We start from the raw sequence: 25,834 nt of genomic DNA, 5'->3' as shown, positions 1-25,834 counted from the left end.
ATTAGGCTATACAGACTTATGCATTTTCAATAGTTTCTATGTGTCATAGAATTTCATTGAACAGGGATTTATGTTTTTTTTTATTAATATTCGGTTCAAACGAATTTTTGAAATGTGTTTCTTAGTGGCAGTTCATGCGGCTAATAGTATTCGTTTGCCAAGTATAATGATTATTAAGGGTGCATTTCTCCTTTCCGACATGTCGCCTTTCCGACGTTGACGAACCCTATACCTAACCCTAACCCTAACCATAACCGCACGCGGAAGCCACTAGTCGGAGTGGTGAGATGTCGGAATGGAAGGAGCACCCCGATTATTAATTAGCCCGGGTTCATCACTAGGCTTTAGTTCAAAGTTATGGCTGCCTGTAGTCTTATTCATTTAAGGGGCTTTTCGAATTATATATGAGCAGAGGTGGACAAAGTATTCTCCCCATTAGAGTTTACAAACGTCTATCAGATGTTAATCGTACTACTTTGGCTACTATACAAATGAACATTTCCAATATTATTATCATGGTCAAAGTGTGGGTATTAGGCTAATAATAAGCAACAATCCAATTCAATTCAAACTTTATTTCCATTGAACAAATAACAACATAGGCCTACAAACAAATACAATATTTCTTTTTATTTCCCCCCCTCCTCCTCTTCTGGCTGTTTTGGTTCCGCCACAGGTCTTGGCTCTGCAAGTGGTTCAAGTAGATGGGAAATGACAGGTTATTCATTGCGTGGTTTATAGGTACCCAGTGATCAGATTCAACAAACTACATGAATACATCTCGAGTAGGCCTATATATTACACTCACCATTGGTGAACAATTTGGCACATGTCTGGCAGGTGCCAGAATCCGGTTGAGCATGCAGTTGCTCCAGGTCCTTCTTCTTTTGCAGAAGCTGGGAGTTTATCCGCCCCAGCTCGGACAAACGGGTCTTCTTGCCATCTCTAGCCTCCTCCAGTTCCTCTATTTTCCCCATTACTTCTCTCCCTGCCGCCACAATTTGTGGTGCTATTGTGCTTTTGGGCACCTCTGTGTTGGCACATCGATACTAGCAATAAAAACAAAAATATAACATGATTAAGTTCTCAATCCGGTATGTCTATTTAGAAGTGAATGATCTGTTCCTTGAGTATGTGTTGAATTTTCCGTCTGATCATTTTCTTTACTTAATAGTAGGCTATCTATAGTTCTTTTATCGTTTGCTCATAAAATTTGTGCCATCAACATGTGTTGGTTAAATGATACAACTTACATTCAGAAGTTGCATTTTGTCCCGTATTTCTTTGGCTTCAGCCGTTGCTCCAAGAGGAATTTTGATTGGCGATTTGGAAGTCATTTTCAGTACAGTCAGTGTTTAGTGTTTTGTGTTGTGTCTTGTGTGTTGTGGTAAATGTGTGGCCAAAGCTTCAATGTGCGGGACAGTCACAACTGGTAGAAGCAAACCATGAACCACGGTAATTAGAAAATAAGGTAGAGTCAGCCAAGGGCCAGGGCAGACACCATTACATACATAGCAAACGTCATTTACGCACGTTCTATAATATTATATATTATTTATATATTTTGTTATTGAGCTGGCCCACCGGGCTCTCATTAACTCCAATCTATTTCACCGAACTCAAAGATGCAGTCATTCTGGCTCCCATGGTGCGACGAATCTGCTGACTGGAATTGCAGGATTCCTAAAATATAGATGACCTTACCCTGTTTCTATATACCTTGCCAGGAACCAGGAAATGAATCTTCATTGGTCGTTGAGTTGGCGCGGATTACTTGTGAAGTGGCGGGTGTTTAGTGTAGGAAAACAATGTAGTGGGGTAAAAATACAATGTTTGTCTTTGAGGTTGAGCGTACTATAAGTAAAGGTTTTGAAAGAAGTACTCCAGTAATGGAGAAGTAAAAATGTATCTAGTACACATTGTGCTCTATTATCAATTTCACAAGTCTACAAATGTCTTTTTTTAAAGCAGATACAAGGTTGTTGATCGGATAACTTCAGATGTCTGAAATGTATTTAGAGATGAGGTGGTTATGTATATTTTGTAAGAACCTAAACTACAAAGTAACTAGTAACTAAATGTTTTTGCAGTGGAGTAGAATTACAATATGATTTAATTATGCTGTTTGGTTAATATGACCCAAAATATTGTTAATTATTTATTTAACATTAACAGATTAAATAAAATAGTTATATTACATGATTCAACAAAACAATCACATATCGTCCAATGTTTTATTTATATGCACACATGTTTTACTTTGAACTTTCAATTACAATAAATGCATGAAATTGCATATCAAACATATCAATAACACCATAACATTCAAATTCACTGTCGACTTCCTCACAACTGCTGCACAATCACATTGAAAATATTAAAACAGTGCAGTTGTGTTTGTGAGAGCTTCAATTATAAGTGCATAAGATTTAAAACGACATTTGTGCATTTTGTGCTTACACTTAATTACATTGGCCCCGATTCATAACGAGGGTCGTATATATGGGGTAAATAAAGTTCGTAAAGGCCGGTCGTATTTTGGTAGTCACAAACGAACGTGCAATTCCCAAAGGGGTTCGTATATCACAGAGACGTGCGTACAACCAGTGCGTATGACCAGGTGTGATGATTACTCTGGAAGGCTGCGTCCAACAGCATCCAACTTTAACGTCACCGTTTTGAACCGTGCTAAACAGCGTTGCCATGTCCGTTTATTATAAGCGAATTTGGGCTTATTTTTCTGTAAAGTTGCTTGTAAATATTGGTAGCTGTGGGGACCGCGGTTTTTTGGGCTTGTTTCTAAAGTGTAGTTGGTTATTTGGGCTTGCTTCACAATTGTTCAATTGTTTTAACCGGTGGTTCTCAAATATTTTTATGACATGGACCCCCAAGTTAATATGTAGGCTAATTTATCCCTATAAGCCCCATCTGAAAATGTTTTGTGCCAGCTGGAGGCAGATTTGTGTTGTTAGAATGTTTAAAAAATCTTCCAAATATTGCACATTTTATTACAAGATTTTTTTAAAATATAGCAGATCTACAAGCTCACAACGGTTTAATTAAAGTGCATAATGGCCTAAGTGCCAGTTGCTTCTTTTGGGCTTGTTTTCCTAGACCTGGTTGCTTATTTCTCTCACAACATCTGGCAACGCTGATGAAAGTTTGAAGTTCAACTCCGCCTCGTCTAAAGATAACAGATGCGGCTTCGCATCGCCTTGACAACTTACTGTTCTGTCTGGAAGCGGATCACGTAATAAATGCTCTCATGTGTAATGAGAATAAAGAAGTTTACAAGGTTTAACCCCATTACCAAATAAAAGGCTAATAAAACGTGGAAAGGATATATATAAGCCTTTTCTAATGTACATTGCGGACTTTTACCAAGGTAAAAAGATGATGAAATCCAGCATACAAGTGGAACGCTGCTATCCGATTATGGACCAGAGCTTATTGATTACTTATTGATTAAATTAGTGCATTTTTGATTAATATATCACTGTCCTACGTCGGAATGGGGAATATTAGATCTGTTGTGTGTGGTGTTCATGTGATCAAAATACAGTAGAGTAGCCTACAGTAGACTATTAGCCTACAAAATTAATACTGCAGCACGGACAGAGGTGCGTCAGTCCCTCCGCAGTTTCATTAAGGCATCATAGCCTATTTTCATTATTATGTGACACTTTGGCTGATGGCCCGCTGGCAAACACACTGAGGGACGGGGACCTAATAATTTATTTTTTTATTTTTTATATATATGTGTTGACAAATGTTGGGCATATATATATTTTATTTGAGGTTTGCCACTGTTGTAATTGATTTTGACATGAAGAATAAAGCATTCTAAAGACATACGCACATTTCAGCCCTGGTAGGACACCCTCGGGGCTGACCTGAGAACGTGCGCACCTGACGCACAAAACACAGAACAAAAAACTTTTATGAATCCGACTGCAGGTGTAGGATTTGTCCTAAATGCCAGTACGTACAAAATATGGTCGTAAATCCCTTTATGAATCGGGGCCAATGTTCCCAAACAACACTCTGGAAGCCTAACTGAGTGTCACTCTGAACAGGGATTTGCAGCAGAAGGTATAGGCCTATAAATCCAGTCATGGTTACAGATGGGTAAGAAAATGAGCCTGGAGTGAGAAACGGTGGTCTGGCTCAACATAAACAAGCAAAATAATTTGAAACACCTTGCCAATGATTAAATCGTACCATTGCATTTCTTCTATTCATGATTTTACTATGAATAGGCCTATATCTGTTGCCCGATATAAAAAGGTCATATTCTTTAACATCAGGATGACGAACCATTGAACAGGGGAGTGGACTGGGTTAAATCTTGGAAGCCTACATCACAGTAAGATGAGACCGCATTTATTTCTTTGCATTTGACTCGCTTGCTAGAGGCATGTAATAGATGACCGTTTGAATGAACTTCCAATGGTGGCCTTGGGCACAGCTGTGTTGGCACATCGATACTTGCAATAAAAACAAAAACAATAACATGATTAAGTTCTCAATCCGGTTTGTCTATCTAGGAGTGAGTGAACTGTTCCTTGAGTATGTGTTGAATCTTCCGTCTACATCCTCTTTACTTAATATTAGGCTATCTATAGTTCTTTTATCATTTGCTCATAAAACTTGTGCCATCAATATGACCGACCCATGTGTGCCATCAATATGAAAAGATGACCGTTTGAATGAACTTCCAAAACTTGCAACATGGTTTCGGGTAGTGGTGATCAAAGACATAAAATGCCTTGAAACACTTACAACCGCACCCAAAAGTGATGGGTGTTCCAAGGCTGTCCTATTTGTTATGACAAAAGCTTGGGACCACTGTTGCTTCTCCCCTAGCATGAGAACATATGGGTGCTCTTTGGGTGCTGTTGTCAGGTACTGCAACATGGATTGTTCCGGGCTGAGGAAGAAAAGTAAAAAGAGAAAAAAGAGCAAGATTATTACAAGTTGATAGAACTGGTTAGATTTAACTCCAAAGGTATATGGAGTCTGGGCCGAGTCAATACCCCAGTAGTGCTCAAATCCAAATTAAGTAAGTATGAGGCCAAAGTGCACATCTAGGTGGAACACACATGCCTGCCCTTGAACAGCATTAAAATAATGTCACTGCAAATAGCTATTCATATCTTATCCCTAATTACATATTAGGCTATATTACAATAAGGTGCCTGCATGATCAAAACAGTCAATTCTACCTAGCAGAATATTCAAATAGTTGAATTAACTCACAGGCTGGATGCTGATGATGGCCTTGTGACACTCCAGGCTGCTGGGGTGGAAAACTCCTCTCCCAATTTTGTACTGTTCAGTTGGGAACAGGACCGGCAGCAGCTGTAGCTTTATATCTTCTTGTTGGTTTCTAAAATGAAAATATGTAACATTTATTTCAAATGCAACAGTGAACTTGTAACTAACTTAACTCAGAACTGTACACAGGGTAATTGGTGGATATTAGTGGATTTACAGATAAGTGGATCTCAAAGTGGTGTCCAGTGACCACAGAAGAGGACATTTATTTTCACTATAATTTCTTCCATAATTAGGACAATGTCAGAATATATGGTTGTTTTGGTCTCATGGGTTGCATACACTTTCAGCAATAAATTATTTATAAGCAAAAATCTTGAGAAAAATGTGATGGTCTAATGTGTGTCAGTTTAAGCATCCATGACGTTTAAAATTTTGAAAACCACTGCCACAGTTGTCCATTCAAACTCTGATGGGCCTGATACAGTTGGCCCCAGATATCTGCTCAAAATAGGGATGTGTGCATCAATGTCAACTGCGTCGATTTATGTGGTTGGAGACACAGTGAAGGAAAACAAATGCCTTTCAAAAATGCTCTTATGTCAGGACCTAAAGACATTTGAAACGCACATAAACCATTTTTTCAAGGCCTACTCTACTGTACCTCAAGCAACTTCTTTTGGTCCAGGAGAAAGGAGTACTCCGTATCAATCCGTCGCTCTGCAAATTATAAAACAAGGACGGATGACATACAATAGATGTCATTGTGACTGGAGAGCTAGGACGTGGCTTCTGCGTTCATGATCTGAGAAGGATCCTGGAGGAAAGACACAGAAGTAGTGCTGTCAAAGTTAGCGCGTTATTGACACATTAACGCATGAGCGAATTAACCGCGAGGTGTGAATGAGCTGCACGCAAAGTTGTGTGTACTCTCTCTCTCTCTCTAGTTACTAGTTACTGTAGTTACTAGTTACTTTTCAGATATAAATGATGATATTATGAAACATACATTAACCACTTTAGCCCTATTTTATACATAGGCTATTTGAAAATAGCCGATTTACAAGCGACGCGTTGTGAGCTTGTTGATCTGCTATTTTCAAACATTTTTGTACTTTTACTTTTGGTACTTTAAGTACATTCTGATACCAATACTTTTGTACTTTTACTCAAGTACATTTTTAATTCCAAACTTTTACTTGTAACAGAGTACTTCTGCATTGGAGTAGTGATACTTTTACTTAAGTAAAACATTTGAGTACTTTTTCCACCACTGATTAATAATAGCTCCGATAATATATAATATTTGTCAACTGTGATCTGCATGGACTCTCGGTTAGACACCGTTGTACTGGAGAAGTATAACTCTCGGTTGGACACCGTTGTACTGGAGAAGTATAACTCTCGGTTAGACACCGTTGTACTGGAGAAGTAGAACTCTCGGTTAGACACCGTTGTACTGGAGAAGTATAACTCTCGGTTAGACACCGTTGTACTGGAGAAGTAAAAATTGGGGCCTGTGCCCTGGTACATATGAAACGGGGGTCCTTAAAATTAAAGAGCCAGAATCACTGGCCTAGATAGTCATTTAGGCTAATGACCACATAGTAGACTATGTCTTCCTAGCTTACCAATCACAGCATTCAAGTAACACAAATCTACAGGTTGATAATGTTTTATTTGTTCTTACAAAATTGTGGCCACAAGTAGCCTATGTTATATCAAGTTATTGTTATGATGGTTATATGAACATTACAGGTCCACAAAAGGAACCCACGACAACATAGGCAACATAGTTATAATGTAACCATATTGTAACAGTACTTCTTTTATATTGCTAAGTCATTTGTATCTTAATTAAAGAGTACTTTAAAAGTTTTCATCGTACTTTCATTTTTAGACCACAAATATTATGGTGGTCCCTGGCACTAACCTCGTGGTTGGACATACAGTCAGTGGAAAAAGCATGCACATTTTTTACTTTAGTAAAAGTATCAATACTGCAATGTAGAAAATGTAAAATGACTATGTTATAAGTAAATGTCCGGCATTAAAAATGTGCTTGAGTAAAAGTACAAAAACATTGGTATCTAAATGTAAGAAAATAGGCTACTCATTATGCAGAATATCCCATTGCACAAGTTGTCAAATGTGTGACATCTTTTGAAAATAGCAGATCTACAAGATCTGTGAGCTTGTAGATCGGCTATTTTAGAATGGACGAAATGTTTATAGGGGTGAAGTGGTTAATGTAAGTTTTGTAATAATAATCGAAATCTACAAAGTAGTACTGAAGTTGTCAAATAAAAAAAGGTAGGCCTACTGCCACATAACACTACAGGCCTTCACATAATGAACATAGGCCTACTGTAGTGTGCACATAACAATATAAATAGCAAGGTTAACATTAGGCTAGGACTGTAGTAGTTCAGATGACACCTTGTCAAAACAACTATACAGGAAAAAAGCAACATCACTGTGGGTGGAAACACGATCGCATCGTCCGCCACCAGCGTCATGGCCGAACTTCAACCTGTTTTTTGCACTTTCTCCATTACAACCCGTACATCTACATAAACGTTCAGGTTTCAAATATAAAGTGCGTACCCCATGGCCATGGATGTTACAATTATATACGGGCCGTCAGAAGTACCCGTGTCTTCCGTATTGTTCAATGAAAAGCATTCTAATTCGATCAATGGCCTCTTTCTCCGAATTTTCTCCATGCTTTCAACTAAGCAACCCTAGCGGTTGGGGGGTGTATTGCACTCTGATACATTGTAACTGTATGAGGAAATGGCCCTCGATCGGATTAAAATGCTTTTTATTGAACAACACGGAATAAACGGATACTGTTGAGGAACCGTACATCATTATAACATCCGTGGCCACGAGGTAAATACTTTATATTTGAAATCTGAACGTTTATGTAGATGTAGGGCCGTAAATGGAGAAAGTGCAAACACCAGGTTGAAGTTCATCAATGACGGTCGTGACAGACGATTGTCTTAAGATCAGTAGTAAATCCATTGTCAGACAAACCAAAATACGAAAATATCTCTGGCAAACACAATAACGCACGCTGCGCGCGCGCACACACACACACACACACACACACACACACACACACACACACACACACACACACACACACACACACACACACACACACACACACACACACACACACACACACACACTCGCGCGCCACGAGGGAGGCGGCATGTTGTGGAACGCTGTGTGGAACCTCATCCAGGAGTATAACAGGAGGATAGATTCCATAGCCCGAAGGGACAGTCATGTGTTTGATTGGTTGTTGTTGGTTGTCAGGGCAATATCACAACCAATCGGTGGACGGACATTTAATTATGACTTGTTTCAGACCCTTTTTTAGCAAACCCGCCCCCTTTTTCCAACAGACCAACCAGACTTACCCAACCCCGCCCCTTTTTCACCGACGCCCCGCCTCTCTTTAAATAGCTTCAGAGGTTAACTCCCCCTTTTGGCCATTTGCCCGTTTTCTGCGTGTTAGACTGGATTCTCCAGTCAAAAAGAGACACAAACAGTTTTTACAGGCCCCCAGATTTGAAACGGGTAGAAATGGCTAGCATTCTAAATGGCCAATATACCCTAGTCACATCACTCTCTGCTGTACAATTTGCTGTGGCTGACATCAGGGTTCCATTATACAAACAGTGGCCAGTTGATTTACAATAAATTAATTTAGATGCAGCTATGTGATTATTAGTAGTATTTTCCTTAAGACAGTGGTCCTCAAAATGGGGTCCAGGGACCCCCAGGAATCATTGAGTGGGTTTCACAGGGTCCCTAGCAAAAAAAGCATTAAAATCAGTTTAACCACTTTAAACTTACAGTATATGGCTATTTGTCGATCTACATTTCAAAGCATTGTCTAAAACAATTTTGTATTGGGGTTCCTGGCCCAAAAAAAATATTAGATGGGGCTCTTATTTTTGGGGTCCTTGACATGAAAAGGTTTGAGAACCACTGATTACAGAAAATATGATTAATATTTATAAAATGTAGTCTCCAACCTGCTCTTTATTTTTTCATTAAATAGGCTTTACCAGTTTCAAATGTTTCAAAGGGATTGTGGTTATCTGATAAGAGGTTTTATGATATAAATGTCAATAATCAGTGTACATTCAGTAGAATGCACAGTCCTATATTGGAGAAACAAATGGTTGTTATAGCCATTTCTCACTAGCTTTGACACAAAGCAAGATTTAGCTAGAGATTAAACATTTCATCTCAACATGTTGTCACATTGTTTTTATTACTTGCACATTTTTAGCTAGATAGCTTAGACACGCCAAGCAAAAGCTTTGTTTATGCTGCATTGCATTACGTTGGACTCAAAAATAGCAGATCTACAAGCTCACAATGCGCCATGTACGCGACGCGTTGTGAGCTTATAGGTCTGCTATTTTTGGCTTTAACTCAACGTGAGGAACGAAAACAAGTCCCTGACCACGTTAACCAACAGCTATAGCTAATATGATAGCATTCTCACCTTACCATGAAATATTACTTTGAATCATTGCGCTCCATATAGACGACAACATAAATTGGATTGGTAACGTATACAGTAACTAGTGGGTCTGATGTTTAGACCAGTGCCGTGCTAACCGGTGCTAACGTTAGCTTTAGCTACCATAGTGGGTAACGTCAGTTGGCTCGTAGTACATTCATTCATTCTCCCATAATAATACAGGCATCTTCAGAGAAAATGCATTATCTTATAGTAATGTCAAACGCGGGGTAACTAGACCCTTGTCCTATATGTTCCATCTCACCATAAAATAAACCAGCCACATCCAAAACAGGTCCCATGTAGTCTCTGATCAGAAGCTGCTGTAGAGTAGCTGCAGTCCTGTGGTTTGTTCTGTTTCAGTCCGGTGAGACCGTGGGAGGATGCAGGAAGACACACGCCTGGTCACTTCCAATCCAATTAAATGGTGTACCAGTAACCCATGCTATGGTTTGACTCGAACCCAATAGACTATACCATAACCAGTGGCCCTTCCAGGGGTATTACGGGGTCCTCAGCCAAATTAGTTAACATAGCGTCACAATAATTTTAACCACTTAGTGTTGGCTGTTCAAAAATAGCAGATATACAAGCTCATATAGTGCGGAACCAAGTGCAGCACTATGAGCTTGTAGATCTGCTATTTTTGAATGTAGGGGTCCTTGGCGTGAAAAAGGTTGAAAACCACTGGACTATACCACCAGTTGGGTTATGAAAACAATTCATTTTGTTTGATGTTGTGGCTGTGAACGGGGCATTTCTAGCTTAACGGATGGTATAATATTTTGACATTTTTTTTAATCCAATGTTTGGATTGTAAACTGACCCAATAGTGTCAACCCAATGGTTGAATTATTAAATTAACCCAGCATTTTTAAGAGTAACCATTTATCCTTTATCTACAAATTGAACCATCTACATATGAATGCTGCCTATTCTGTTTGCAAAGTCATAATTCTGGTCACATTGTCATCTTTAAATGTACATATATATTACTGTTCAGTTATTGTAACCGATTTAAATTCCTCATGAAATTACGTTAATGACATGCATGACATTATAACATTTGCTTGACTATATAGATACTGAAGTGCATCAATTGTAATATAAAGGTACATTTAGCTATTACTCATTTTATGCATCGAAATGTAGTCTACTATGAATTGGACAACAAATCTTGTACCTTAGGAAGGTTATTTATTTTTATTTTTTGCTTTGCGCTCTTTAACAGGTGGTTCTGGTTCCTTTATTGCCGGTGGAAGGGCTTTCTCAGGTGGTTCAGGTTCTGGTTCCGTTATTGCCGGTGGAAGGGCTGCTGGTGGCTGTTCCTTAACCTTCTGTGGTCCAGGCGAGGCTGCAGCAGGCCGTGGGCACACTTCCTCCTCAAAGTCTGTAGTTGGCGAAACAGAATTTAAATAATAATGTTAAGTTTGGGATTGCACGGTAATGATAGAAAAAAATATATTAAGAGATAGGCTATGAATGAATTATAAGAATATCTTACCTTCACCAAAGAACGCCTCACATGCCTCACAGCTGGTCTTCTCAGGGTGAGGCTTGCGCTTTTGAAGACGGCTGATGTTTCTGGCCAGGTTCCTGTTTTTCTCTGCTATCTTCTCTATGCTGCTAACCAACTGGACCGTCTGACGGCCCAGTTGGTTCGCATAGTTTACGGCCATGGTCCCCAACTCTTCCAGTTCGGGCTGTAGTGCCTCTTTTTCGACCATGGGATCGGTAAAGGCGTACTGAAACAAAAAAACACGACAATAATAATAATTAGTCACCGCATTCAAAACACACGGTTAAGGCATGGTTTTAACGGTCAGCCTCGTTTCTCTTAAATACAAAATTATTTTTGAATTAACGTTAATAGGTTTAAGTGTTTAAACTTACTGTTAACAGCTCAAATTTGTCTCGAATGTTGTTCTTATTTGGAGAGTCCATTGTCTCTGTGTGATGTCCTCTGTTGTCTGTTCCCAGGTTTCCTTGTTGGAATGAATGAAGGGTGGAGTGGAGTTGGTGGTTGGGTTTTGTAAATAATTGCTTGTGGGTGTGTCAGTGAAGGCTACCTGTTCATTGGATAGTCTGTTTGAATCTTATAGGTTGTTCGTGTCACATGTCTCATGACGCCAAGATTAGAGGCGTGTAAGAGATCGATTAAAATATGAATAGACTGTATTCATTAAACAGTATGGAACATTACTACTAACAAGTTGCATTGTTATGTTAAATAACTATTGTTTAAGGAATAGGTGTCTGAGTAACGTGCAACGATACAGAGTCTATATAATATTAAACTGTAATAATAAGAATGTTAAATACATTTAAAATGATATTAAATATAGAATTGAGTTGTTATTATGGTCAAAGGAGCCCCAATGATATTATTATGCACTGTGACTCATTTTATTTATCTGTAGTAACCACTATATGCATTCATGTCCACACCATTATCTCACACTTTATTCGTTTTTTCATTACGATTCATGTCATTTTAAATCATTAGTGTTATTAACATCACCTGAGCTGCATGTGAGTTTCATCGAGGTCTGCCATATGTATTGAGAAAATATGTCCATGACATATCTATTTTAACAAACTAAACACTCTAAAGAGTTTATCATATAGGTTGAACAATGGATCCCACATCCCATATCAATCAAGTCCGTTGAATGTTGATATTACATCATGTCTCCGTTCATTATTAATTATGAGACATAAAAAAATATATTATTTGTTTATGTGTGTACCAAGTTATTTCGTAATTATAACCTTAGCTTCACGTGGAATGTTGCTGGCTCTCTACTGCCACCAAGTGTCAAAAACATGACTCACACAACAGTAAAAATCAGTTTTAGGACATAGTTTACAAGACAGATGTGTTGTTCAAGATGTATCAGAGTATCTATTTCAGTTTTAGGCTGTTCATTGATATCTATTCATGTATCTATTTGATGCAATAGTAGAGCATCTTATGTTTGTCTTATCACTGTAGTCACTGTAATAGTTATGGAATGATTGGAATGATTTCATGCAATAGTAACTACCTTAAAATGTTAGTCTAAGCATTGTGGATTAGTCAATAGTCAATAAAACTTGCCTAAGTTTCATAGTTACAGTGTTATTTGCTTGTTTCTATTAAGTCAAATTGATGCATTTATTTGGTTGTCATCTAAATTGTATGTAGACCTTTTAAAGTTACCATACTGACACAATGTATAAACCATTTCAAGTATTGATCATGACATGTTTTAAGAAAGAGAAGTTTTAGTGTAGACATCTTTATTAATGCAAGCATTGTTTAAGGCCATAATGCAGGTCACCAATGAAAAGGTCGTTTCCCAAATGTGTGAAGTGTACACCATCAGGCAGGAATAGCCGTTCATCTTTGCGTGTGATGTATTTGTGGGGAATCATGGCACCATCAATCTGCGATATAAATGTATTTATCTGCGAATTGATCCAGACACGGGCTTTGTTCACTTTCATGATGTTTCTGGCACCTCTCCACCGCTGTCTTTCTGCTATGCCTGAGAAGATGATCTTGGTGTTGGGGCAGGTATTTTTAATGCACATCATGTCCTTTTTCATTCGTTGCAATAGTGTTAACCGTGCTGTTTTAGCCAGGTCATTACCTCCAACGTGAAGGACTATGATGTCGGGAGGGGTTTGGGTGGCGAGGATACTTTGAATTTTTGGGAGGACGTCTCGCCAAACCATTCCTCCTCTCTCGATCTACAAGCTAAACACAACACTGCATGTATGGATGATAGAGCAGCAGCATAAAAACACATTTGTCCAACTTTCTGTAAGTATATATATATATATATATATATATATATATATATATATATATATATATATATATATATATATTATTAAAATATTAATAATCATATACATGTAATACATAATCAAATATTGTATTAATAATCATAATAAATTAAACAGCAGCCAACTAAGCTGAATGTCTGCATGATAGAACAGCATTAAAACAAACGTAAATGTAACTAAAAAAGAAGTTAAGAAGAAGAAAATGTTTTTGTAACCTCTGAAAATGATCCTTACATAAAAGAAGGAATGTTACTGAAATATTTGTATGTAATTATTTAGTTTGGTATAACGAAAAACTATAAGAACATAAAGAAACAACAATAATAATAATAATAATAATAATAATAATAATAATAATAATAATAATAATTGTAAGGGTAATAATAATAATAATAATAATACTTATTATTATTATCGTTATTAGTGTGGTTGCCCTAACAGGGCAACCAGACTATAGTACTTGATGAACTTTAATAATCTTCTTCCGGATAAACAATACTTTGGCACACTACTCCTCCCACAGTTTTTCCCCCCCAATTTAGTGCCATATGTCAAAATGACCGGCCTCACCGGGAATCGTGTGCTTGTATTTTGCTAAGAGATTGGTTAAATAGTTTAATTGATATTGATTTATTAGTGCATTAAATTTCCCCATCCGCTTTAATGGAAAAGTGAAAAAACTCAAATTCAAGTATTTTTTTCTCAGAAACCGTAAGAGCTAGAGTTACCAGATATGGAGGGGAGGTTCATAATTTAGTCCGAAATTATTGAAAAAATAATTACACTAATCGGCCACATGGTGGCGCTATAACAGCCCCCTTTACGTTTTGGCCTATAACTCTTGAACCGTAGGTCATAAAATCAAAATTTCTTTTCACCTGGATTCCTTGGGTCACGACGCATCTCCCCATATAGGCCACGCCTATTTGCGTCTGGATAGATTTTTTGATATTGATTTATTAGTGCATTAAATTTCCCCATCCACTTTAATGGGAATTGCAAAAACTCCCATTCAAGTATTTTTTTCTCGGTAACCATAAGGGCTACAATTACCAGATTTGGAGGGGAGGTTCATAATTTAGTCCGAAATTATTGAAAAAATAATTACACTAATCGGCCACATGGTGGCGCTATAACAGCCCCTTTTACGTTTTGGCCTATAACTCTTGAACCGTAGGTCGTAAAATCAAAATTTCTTTTTCCCTAGATTCCTTGGGTCATGACGCAACTCCCCATATAGGCCACGCCCATTTGCGTCTGGATAGATTTTCCGCCATTTTGAATTTTCTTCAAAACACACTTTTAGCTCCTCCTCCCACATATTTTGTCCAAATTTCACAAAAATCGGTACACATGATCTCTGGACCCATGCGATAATCTGGACCGAAACAGAATTTTGATAGTCCATACCGTTTGTCCGTAAATGGCTTCCAAAGTTAGCGGGAGGGGCCCGTTTTACAAAAAAGGCCACAAATCACGAACGAAACGTCCAGTCAATCCCAAATTTGAATCACATGTCAAGTGTGGTTTACTCAACAAATCCCCAAAAGAATTTCCACTTTGATCCATAGGGGGCGCCACAAATGCTCAAAATGTAACCGTTTGATGCAAAAACCTTATTTTGGGGGGATCAATCCTCTCAAAATGAAACGCAAGTGATCTCAGGAGTTAAGTGACAATGTAATTGGCACAGCCTCCGACGGTATTCCTCCCAGCGTATTCCTCGAGTCCCGGCGGCAGCGACCCGCGACTAGCGTCGGCGCAACCACACTCTGCAATTGCCCTGAATTGCGACGCGTCTAGTTATTATTATTAGTGTGGTTGCCCTAACAGGGCAACCAGACTATAGTACTCTATACTCTTTATTAGTGTGGTTGCCCTAACAGGGCAACCAGACTATAGTACTTGATGAACTTTATTATTCTTCCGGATAAACAATACTTTGCCGTGCATCTCCTCCCACAGTTTATTTTTCCCAATTTAGTGCCATATGTCAAAATGACCGGTCTCACCGGGAATCGTGTGCTTGTATTTTGCTAAGAGATTGGTTGCATAGTTTTATTGATATTGATTTATTAGTGCATTAAATTTCCCCATCCACTTTAATGGAAAAGTGAAAAAACTCAAATTCAAGTATTTTTTTCTCAGAAACTGTAAGAGTTAAAGTTACCAGATTTGGAGGGGAGGTTTATGATTTAGTCCGAAATTATTAAAAAAATGATCACACCATTCGGCCTCATGGTGGCGCTATAACAGCCCACTTTACGTTTTGGCCTATAACTCTTGAACCGTGGGTCCTAGAATAAAAATCTTTCTTTCCCTAGATTCCTTGGGTCATGACGCATCTCCCCATATAGGCCACGCCCATTTGCGTCAGGATAGATTTTCCGCCATTTTGAATTTTCTTCAAAACACACTTTTAGCTCCTCCTCCCACATATTTTGTCCAAATTTCACAAAATTCGGTACAGATGATCTTTGGACCCATGCGATAAACATCTCCAAGCGGAATTTTGATACTCATTACCGTTCGTCCGTAAATGGCTTCCAAAGTTAACGGAAGGGGCCCGTTTTACCATAAATGCCAAAAATCACGAACGAAACGTCCAATCGATCCCAAATTTGAATCACATGTCGAGGGTGGTTTACTCAACAAATCCTCAAAAGCATTTCCACTTTGACCCATAGGGGGCGCCACAAATGCACAAAACGTAACCGTTTGATGCAAAAACATGATTTTTAGGCACTCCTTTACAACTTTGGAAGTCATTCTTAGCCAATCAGGATGGAATATGAAAATCTGATAGACTTGTATCGTTTAATGACTATAGAGATACTGTGTACCAATTTGCGCGATGTTTGGATCAAATCTGCAGGAGTAGTCATAAAAATGGTTTTGCAAAAAGCGGCCTCCTGGTGGCGCTATAACAGGCCAATGTGAAGAATTTGGGGCATCCAGGGAGTGTGTGTGCACAGTTTCACTGCGATCAAGCCAACAGTGCATGCCGGAGATTAGCTGTTCACAGACGGAGGGGGCGAAGGACACACAAACGGACGGACGGATGAACGGACGGACGAACGGACATAGAGGGTGCAGGTTGTTGTCTCGGCCAGGCCAAAAACAACAAAGCATCATGCTGTGCAAAGTAAAAAAAAACACAAATCCTAATTCAGGTGCCCACTCGTCCAGGTGCCCAGTTGCCCAGTCGTCCAGATGCCCACATGTCCCAAGTGCCCAGTTCCCAGTTGACCACATTTCCCTAGTGCCCACGTGTCGCTAGTGCCCTCCTGTCCCTAGTGCCAAGATGGTTTTGGTGCCCAGTTATCCCTAGTGCCTGATGCGTTGTAAGCTTGTAGATCTGCTATTTTCTAATGATACATTTTGTATACATTTTATGCATTTGAAAACTTAAAATAATTACTACTTTTACTTCTGGTACTTTAAGTATATTTTGATGCCGATACTTTTGTACTTTTACTCAAGTACATTTTCATTACCAGACACAATTCTACAATTGCAGTATTGATATAATTGATTAATTGATATTCATTGTTAAATAAATATTACAATGTATATCAGACAGCTGACAGTTCCTGGGAGAAATTAGGCTTCTGTGTTTTTTTTCCTTATTATTATTATTATCATTATTATTATTATTATTATTATTGCTGTTATATATTTGGCTAACTTCTTCTTTTTAACTTTTAAATTAGTCAAATGACGTTTGCATTGAAAACATCCAACAGCTGCATATCCGGTTTAGAAGGGATACAGAAATGGTTTACCTAAGTTTGTATGTGTGCGTGCACGCATGCATGTTCTTGTGTGTGCGTGCGCGCGCGTGTCCGTGTCCGTGTGTGTGTGTGTGTGTGTGTGTGTGTGTGTGTGTGTGTGTGTGTCTGTGTGTGTGTGTGCGTGCGCGGGGGATTCCTCCGTGTTGGAAACACTGGTGACGCGAGGTTCGTGGGGGGGGGGGGGAGGGGTTGCGAGAGGGCTTGCCCGGGCTTGTTCTGACCCTGTTGCCTGAGCAGACCAATCACAGCTCTTGCTGATTTTGTCCCTCCCCTTAGATTCACAGCACTCACACGCCTTCCTCTCACAAATCAAAATCCCGCGGATGCCCTGGTCGTTTACTATTGGAAACGGATCTACTTGATTTAGCTTCATATTATATCACCGATCTACTTTGTTTTCTTCGGAAGACTTTCATTTCGTCGTCTTTTGTCTGAGGTGAGTAATATTACTTTATATATACACTTTTGTTTCGTTTTTTTTTGTTTATAACTCTGATAGTCTTGGATCACACGACGGTCATGGATGAACTTCAACCTGGTGTTTGCACTTTCTCCCTTTTTGGACCCTACATCTACTTCAACGTTCAGATTTCAAACAAAGTTTTTACCCCATGGCCATGGATGTTATAATTATGTATGGGCCCTCAGAAGTAGCCGTATCTTCCGTATTGTTCAATAAAAAAACATTTTAATCCGATCGCTGGCCATTTTCTCATAGTTGGCATACTCTATCAGAGTGCAGTACACCTACCAACCGATGGGGCCGCGTAGTTGAAAGCATGCGGACATGCTGAGAAAATGGCCACCGATCGGATAAAAATGCTTTTTATTGAACAATACTGAAGATACGGTTACTTCTGAGGGCCCGAACAGAATTGGCACATCCGTGGCCATGAGTTAAGAACTTAATATTTGAAATGTGAACGTTTATGTACATGTACGGGCCGTGCAATCGCCAGGTTACGTTTGTTTCAGGCCCCAGGACTCTGGGTGACTTTGTTTTCATACAATCATGTCACAATTTTGACCTGTCTATAACAATTCATTATATAACGCAGAATGCTTTTAATCAACATTGCATTTGTATATATTTTGTCTGTTAAAGGTGCTATAGTCAAGTCTGGCCCGTTTTTTTCTAATATTTACATTTTGCGTTATTGGGAAAGTGCGACATCTAGTGGCTAAATGCTGCATAGCGTCCGTCTCTGCGGGTTGCCAGGTCGGGAGTTTTGGCGGAGAAACCCCCTTCTGCAGTGCAATTATTCTTGTGAAGCAGACAAGCTGCAAGCATGATGTCGAGTGGGAACTCTGGCGAGGTACAGTATTTTACAGTATTTTAGGTTACTTTGTGAGGTTGTTTCATGATGTTATATTGAAATGTTCTGCTAAATGACTGTAATGTAATGTTCCAGTAGATAGTTTTAGCCTTTAGCTACGTTTTGCTAATTATTTTCTCTGATATCTTGGCGTCCAACATCTTTACCCTTGTTATTTACTGTGTAGCCTATGTCCAAAAATAAATCTGTTTGAAAGCATGAGGGTAGGTTCCAAACGAAACCTCACGTCAGTTTGTGTTTATGGAATACTGTATATATATATATATCTATACTTGTATATACTTTATCCTATACCTATGACTGGTTCTCAAACTTTTTAGTGCCAAGGACCCCCAAATTGATATATATTTGGCCGCGGACCCCCATCTGAAAATGTTTTGTGCCAGGGACCGATTTTTCAAATATCTTCAAAAATAGCAGATATACAAGCTTGCAGGTGACATGCTGTGAGCTTGTAGATCTGCAATTTTTGGATAGCCAACATATAAATGGATAAAGTGTTTCAATTTTCAATTTTCAAATGATTGTTATGGACATCAACTACTTTTCCTGGGGAACACCTGGAACCCCCCCAAGGACCCCTGGGGACCCCCTGACCCCACTTTGAGAACCAATGCTATATGATACTATACTAAGCTGTGCTGTCCTGTTTGTACTATACTATGTTGTACTGTGATGCACAAGCTACAGTAATGGTATACTATTACTACAATATAGTCTACTCAACACCATATGTATCTCTCTCTTTCTCTCTCTCTCACACACACACACACACACACACACACACACACACACACACACACACACACACACACACACGTTAACGGTACAGAGTATACAGTATACACCTTATTTCTGTAGGCAGCAATTGGAGGGAGAGGAGAGAGAGGCAGAGGTGGGAGACGGAGAGGTCCTCGGACCAGAGGAGGAAGACGAGGCAGAGGTGGGAGAGGAAGAGGCCAGCAGAGAGATGGAGATAGAGATGTAGAGGAGAGGCATGTGTCCCTTGCAGAGGGGAGGAGGATCGAGGCTGAGGTTTGCGTCTTATTGTTTCAGTAAATGAATACAGTCACACGTATATGACCAAGACCTGGACATGTATACAAGAGGTTCTGATTATGCCTTGAAATGTGTTTGTTGGATGAATTGTTTCCCATGCCATCTGCTTTTCCAGGAGATTGTTGAGTCCCTGTCCCTGGAGGAGTGGCGAAGGATTGGACATGTCGTCGTTCGCAGGGAGCCAGGGATCATTTATGATGTGTTTTGGATGGACCAACACCGTCATGACCCCCCACCATCTGCTGGGCAGCCTAGGGCCCGATGGTGCAGATGTGGCAATTGCAGAGAGATGCCTACAGACCCGGAGAGGTTATGCTGCCGCCAGGAACCTCTCCGGTGCATGAGTCGGCGGTCAACCTTCGGCACGTACTGCCTGGATGAAGGCGCCCTCCGCATCCACAGGCGCTACAGGGAGGACTTACTGGTGCTCAGGCTAGCTGCAGAACTGGGTGCAGACAACCGGGAATACCGCTTTGCTGCCTACAGGAGCTACATATTTTGGCAGTATAGCACTTTAGGTTTGTATGACAATGATAGCACAATGTCATAATTTTGTAATTATTTGCACACCTAATTTTCCAATTATTTGCAATCTTGAGTAATTTCTATATATCTTTTTTTATATATTTTTTCCTTTAGGTCCGAGAACCCGTGTTCCTGTTCCTTCGTGCTGCGTATGGGCCATACGGGATCTCTTTCCTGACCCGTTTGGGAATTATACGGGATATATCCCTGGCCGCTAAGCTACAGTTTCTACAGTTTTTTTTCAGATTTTTTAGGAAAACCTGCTATAGTTTACTGAGACACTACACTGTCTCTCTGCATTCTATGAATGTATTGTTTGCTGTAAGTCAGCAATATTTTTTGGTTGTGTTTTACACATATATAAATGCATATTTTCCAAATGGTGGCAGTGTTTCCCAATTTGTGTCTTTCAATGTATTCCTGAAAAGTCTGTGAGTGACACATTCACTAGGCATTGGTTTACTATGAATACATAACAGGTCTGAGATCATACAATACAGTTCTGAACAATGTTTAGATCAGTATCAGATTCATACTGTAGATATTCATTCATATATATAATACCACATGGAATAAACTAGACAGATTCATTTTCATCCACTTTACTGGTATTATAATCAATTCCAGACAACAGTCCATACAGAAATGTGGGAATACTATGGCAACATGGCTTGATACAAGCAGACATAATGGTACTTACAGCAGGTCCATATTCCACATTTGGTGAAAACATGTTTGAATCATTATGAAACAGTGATCTAAAATCGTTCTGGGGCTGACCATATAAATGTATGTGCACCAGTATTCATTTTGGTCAGTAAAGGGCAGTAGTAGAGCTAACTAACATACTATTTTAGCATAGTTGGGCTTGGGTAGTGAGTACTAGTGACTTATAGGGGAAATTCACTCAGATACTTGCGGAACTTTTCATTTGTCATGGAAGAACATGCCCTTGTTTTGATTCATGAGAAAAGCTAAACACAAATATAAGTGGGGTACAACCGATATTTGTTAACTTGGTCAGAGCAATGGATGACTGCACATCAACCAATTCCATCTGAAAGCTTCTCCATCAATCAGATACTTTTGCTTATATACAGAAATCTGCATGAGTAAGTACCTCAATGGGAATGAAAAAGCATATTACTTGTCTTATATTAGTCCATATGTAGACATCTGCAGGTTACTTACAAACCAGACACCCTGGTGTGCTTTTTTTCTCCCCAGAGTCAAAACTTTCATACACCTCACCCAATATTTTAACAAAATCTCAGGCATTGCTTGTTTCACACTGTTACACTTACAACAGCTCATCTGAGGATTATGAATCCTTTGAATCAAACTTGCTAACTGCCATAACATATGGTGCTGGCTTTGACAGCGTAGGTTGTAAAATAACTTAATTTTACAACCTTTACCTTCAGTAAATTATTTGCTATATTACACACGTCTACACCCCTCAACAATGCAATGGATCTGGGAGAGCGATGGTGGTGATGATGTGATGAACCTCACCCAATATTTTAACAAAATCTCAGGCATTGCTTGTTACACACTGTTACACTTACAACAGCTCATCTGAGGACACTTACAACAGCTCATCTGAGGATTATGAATCCTTTGAATCAAACTTGCTAACTGCCATAACATATGGTGCTGGCTTTGACAGCGTAGGTTGTAAAATAACTGAATTTTACAACCTTTACCTTCAATAAATTATTTGCTATATTACACACGTCTACACCCCTCAACAATGCAATGGATCTGGGAGAGCGATGGTGGTGATGATGTGATGAGACAGACTAGCCGACACAAACTCGGGACTCGTTAATGTGTCTACGAAGGTGGTGCGCCTCTTTCCCCTCCCACAGTATCAGTTTGCTTGCCACCAGTTCTGTGTGTCTGATACAGTGCCCTGCCGGTAGACTCCATCCAAGACCTTTTCCTGCTGTGCTGTGAGGGTCCATGTCTCAGCCCCATACAGCAGTACTGACTGCACTGTGAGGGTCCATGTCTCAGCCCCATACAGCAGTACTGACTGCACTGTGAGGGTCCATGTCTCAGCTCCATACAGAAGTACTAACTCCACTGTGAGGGTCCATGTTTCAGCCCCATACAGCAGTACTGACTCCACTGTGAGGGTCCATGTTTCAGCCCCATACAGCAGTACTGACTCCACTGTGAGGGTCCATGTTTCAGCCCCATACAGCAGTACTGACTCCACTGTGAGGGTCCATGTTTCAGCCCCATACAGCAGTACTGACTCCACTGTGAGGGTCCATGTCTCAGCTCCATACAGCAGTACTGACTGCACTGTGAGGGTCCATGTTTCAGCCCCATACAGCAGTACTGACTCCACTGAAGTGGAGTCAGTGTGTGTGTGTGTGTGTGTGTGTGTCCAAACGGGTCAGGAAAGAGATCTCTTATGGCCCATGCGCAGCACGCAGGAACACGGTTTCTCGGACCTAAAGGAAAAAAAGATATGAAAAAATTATAGAAATTACTCAAGATTGCAAATAATTGGAAAATTAGGTGTGCAAATAATTACAAAATTATGACATTGTGCTATCATTTTCATACAAACCTAAAGAGCTATACTGCCAAAAGATGTAGTTTCTGTAGGCAGCAAAGCAGTACTCCGGGTTGTCTGCACCAGCAAGTCCTCCCTGTACCGCCTGTGAATGCGTAGGTTGCCTTCATCCAGGCAGTACGTGCAGAAGTGTGGCCGCCGACTCATGCACCGTATAGGTTCCTGGCCGCAGCATAACCTCTCCGGGTCTGTAGGCATGTCCCTACAATAACCACATCTGCACCATCGTACCCTAGGCTGCCCAGCAGATGGTGGGGGGGGGGTCCATCCATAGAACAGTAGTAGCAGTACTCCCGGTTGTCTGCACCAAGTTCTGCAGCTAGCCTGAGCGGCAGCAGATGGTGGGGGGTCATGACGGTGTCCATCAGATCCTGTTCCGACTGTTATGGCTAGCGTGTGTGACCCAAGCGCACAGCAAGGAGGAGACGTAGGTAGGGTGAAGCCCGTGGGAGTATTTTCGGGTGGAAAGCGGAGTTGGTGTGGATAGGTGGCTCCGCAGGTCGGCACAACTCAGCGTTGGAATCCGGGGTACTGGAGAGGAGACACAGGATCAGTGGAAAGTGGAAGTGGAGTTGAGCCAGGGAGTAGTCAGAGAGGGGGGAGGAGCCGTGAAGGTGAGGAGGACAGAGCCGTAACCACACTAGATACCTCATTGGCCTCTGCAGTTCATTGGAGCGACATGCTTGGTATGGTGCCACCATATTTCCGGGGGGAACGGGCACTGGCCAATCACAGCGTGTTGACTACTGGCCAACCACAGCGCGTCTTTTCCAGGACTTGTCAGAATCTAGTTGTCCCGCCCCCACCTGCGTCTGATTGGCCTACTGAACGCCCCCTTCTGTGACGCACACGGAAATTTCCAGCTGCCCCCCAGAAGCATAGAGGAAGCGGAAGTGCGTCCGAGATGCCGACGCTTCAGAGCCAGAGGAGGCGTCTACCTTTATATGTCTATGGCCGTAACACCGATGAAGCAGTCCAGGCACCAAGATAGGCACGACTACCGTGAACATCTCTCACCTGGGAGAAATAGGGAGACAGAAGGAGGAAAGATCGATCAGGAACAACTTTGAAAAGCATATGGACTTCCTTTTGTCAATATGGTCTGCGCTATTCAAGAATAGCTGTTCTATAATCAAATCAGCACACTAGGATTCTATTCGGTCCAGGGGAAAAACACAAAGAAAAAGTCAAATAAAGCTAGGTGAAAGTAGACCTACAAGTTGCAGAACTAAATTACATTTTACCTGTGTGTTGGGTCAGTTGTTCACCGATGGACCTGAATAAAGTAATGGAACACTGTTGTTATTCTTCAGATTCTGAGAACACAGTTTATACAGTAGCAGAAGGTAAAATAAGATTACATGGACTATAAAAATCTAGTGTTTCTACCTACCTTGACCTCTCTTGGCGTGCGTCCGTAGAAGCTCCTCTATTGGGGGTGGCGGGATGACAGGCAGAAGGCCAAGTCTTCTGGGGTCCTCCGGTCCATATGGCCTTCTCTGAGGCAGCCCTGCATCAGAAAGAATTCTCTTCAAGAGAATGCGGCTCTGAAGAGCGGGAATGTAACCGTAGGATTTGTTGACCCTGATGTTATAAAAACTCCACCGCTTTGCATTCTTCTTGAAGAGTCTTCTGGGCCTGTTATGGTTTCAAACACAACATAACAGTTCCCTTTTATTAGTAAAATTATACATTACTCATAAATGAAATTCTGTAATGTTTAGTCCCATCAGACTTACATCAGCTTGCCATCTTCAACTCTCTGCCTCACAGGGCGGTCATTGTGGAAATTGTAGTCCAGCGCTGCAAGGAATGTCCGGGCCTCATAAACAGGTGGTGAAAATGAGAACCGTTTACTGGCATACATGAGTATGTGGTTCTGGAACGACTCGAGGTCTGCAGTTGATCTGTGTAAGACAAAATATATTCATAGAAATGGTGATTGACTTTTTCTGCATTGAGGGGACATTTTTACAGTCAACTCTTGTTATCTTACTCACCTGAAGGTCAGGTACTTGTGCACAGTCTTCAACCACCGCTTGTTCATCACAACATCTGTGAGAACGTTCAGAGCCTTTGACCCGATCTCCAACCACTCCTTGCCTGAGCCGTTGTCCTTCTCAAGGTCCTCATGTTGACAGTGTCCCAGTGTCCAGCGATGCTCATTAACAACATGGTGGAGGATGCCAAGCCACAGATCCTAATAAAATAAACAAAATATAACATTATACGTGTGTCACACACACACACAAAATCATACTGTGGCTATTCAGCCAAAACATCAAGAAATGTATAATGTTGAACATTACCAAGAATTCTATATAGGTCGAAGCCCTTTCACAAGCCCACCAAAAGTGTCTTGTAATGTCCCTGAGCCACGTAAGCAAGACAGTCTGTCCTGTGGCCTGTGCTGCCTGAAAAGTACATAGACACAAATCACAACTGTAGTTTTGACAAATAACACACATTTAGACAAGATTTTCCAGGTGATGCAATACTTACAGCAGTGATACGTTTGGCTAGGTTCTTACTTCCATGCCACATGTCAAAACTGTGCTGAACACCTGGGAACATCCCACGATCTGGTTGAGAAAGATAGAGTATTAAAAAAAAAAAAAATACAAATAATTATGTTAAAAAAAATAAAAAAAGCCTTGCGGTACTTACCCATGAGTGACGAGATCTGCACATGGGCATCCGTGCACACCTCGACCACCTTCAGCTCACTGAGGAGTTCAGTCATACTCTCGACAAACGCCTTCTTCTCCATGATGACTGAATTCCTCTGGGTCTGAGCACAGTAGCCAGGACTGTCCATCCTTCCATCAGCTGTGGATAGTTGTTAACAGTTTTTAATGAATGAACG

The 25,834-nt window shown here is 40.4% G+C and overlaps 1 protein-coding gene and 2 long non-coding RNA genes across 3 annotated transcripts in view; 1 reads left to right on the top strand and 2 right to left on the bottom strand.

Moving 5' to 3' along the window:
- Positions 1 to 25,834, bottom strand: part of LOC308099315 — a 78,267-nt gene that overhangs the window by 8,785 nt on the left and 43,648 nt on the right. The gene's annotated exons all lie outside the window — the stretch shown is intronic.
- Positions 17,790 to 25,834, top strand: part of LOC308099314 — a 33,461-nt gene continuing 25,416 nt past the window's right edge. The window contains exon 1 of the long non-coding RNA XR_013934378.1: positions 17,790 to 17,893. This is a non-coding gene — a long non-coding RNA (uncharacterized lncRNA). The remainder of the gene's footprint in view (positions 17,894 to 25,834) is intronic.
- LOC308098857 (uncharacterized protein) lies at positions 23,267 to 25,747 on the bottom strand. Its single transcript, XM_080447318.1, has 8 exons — positions 25,636 to 25,747; positions 25,471 to 25,550; positions 25,278 to 25,382; positions 24,969 to 25,168; positions 24,708 to 24,875; positions 24,362 to 24,606; positions 24,213 to 24,244; positions 23,267 to 23,985 (listed from the first exon to the last, which is right to left on the bottom strand). The coding sequence occupies exons 1-7, from the start codon at positions 25,736 to 25,738 to the stop codon at positions 24,225 to 24,227; spliced, it is 921 nt and encodes a 306-aa protein (XP_080303444.1). The 5' UTR covers positions 25,739 to 25,747; the 3' UTR covers positions 23,267 to 23,985; positions 24,213 to 24,224.

The sequence above is a fragment of the Gymnoscopelus braueri genome (assembly GCF_963280865.1).
Source record: "Gymnoscopelus braueri genome assembly, chromosome: 13".
Taxonomy (NCBI): domain Eukaryota; kingdom Metazoa; phylum Chordata; class Actinopteri; order Myctophiformes; family Myctophidae; genus Gymnoscopelus; species Gymnoscopelus braueri.
Note: the sequence above shows the minus strand (reverse complement) of the source record. Positions and strands in the feature narration are given on the sequence as shown.

Coding starts and splice junctions, on each gene's coding strand:
- LOC308098857 (XM_080447318.1), bottom strand. CDS start 25,738: ATGGAGAAGAAGGCGTTTGTCGAGAGTATGACTGAACTCCTCAGTGAG. Junction 24,607..24,707: donor GTTGAAGATGGCAAGCTGAT/GTAAGTCTGATG, acceptor AAACCATAACAG/GCCCAGAAGACTCTTCAAGA. Junction 24,245..24,361: donor GCACGCCAAGAGAGGTCAAG/GTAGGTAGAAAC, acceptor TACTTTATTCAG/GTCCATCGGTGAACAACTGA.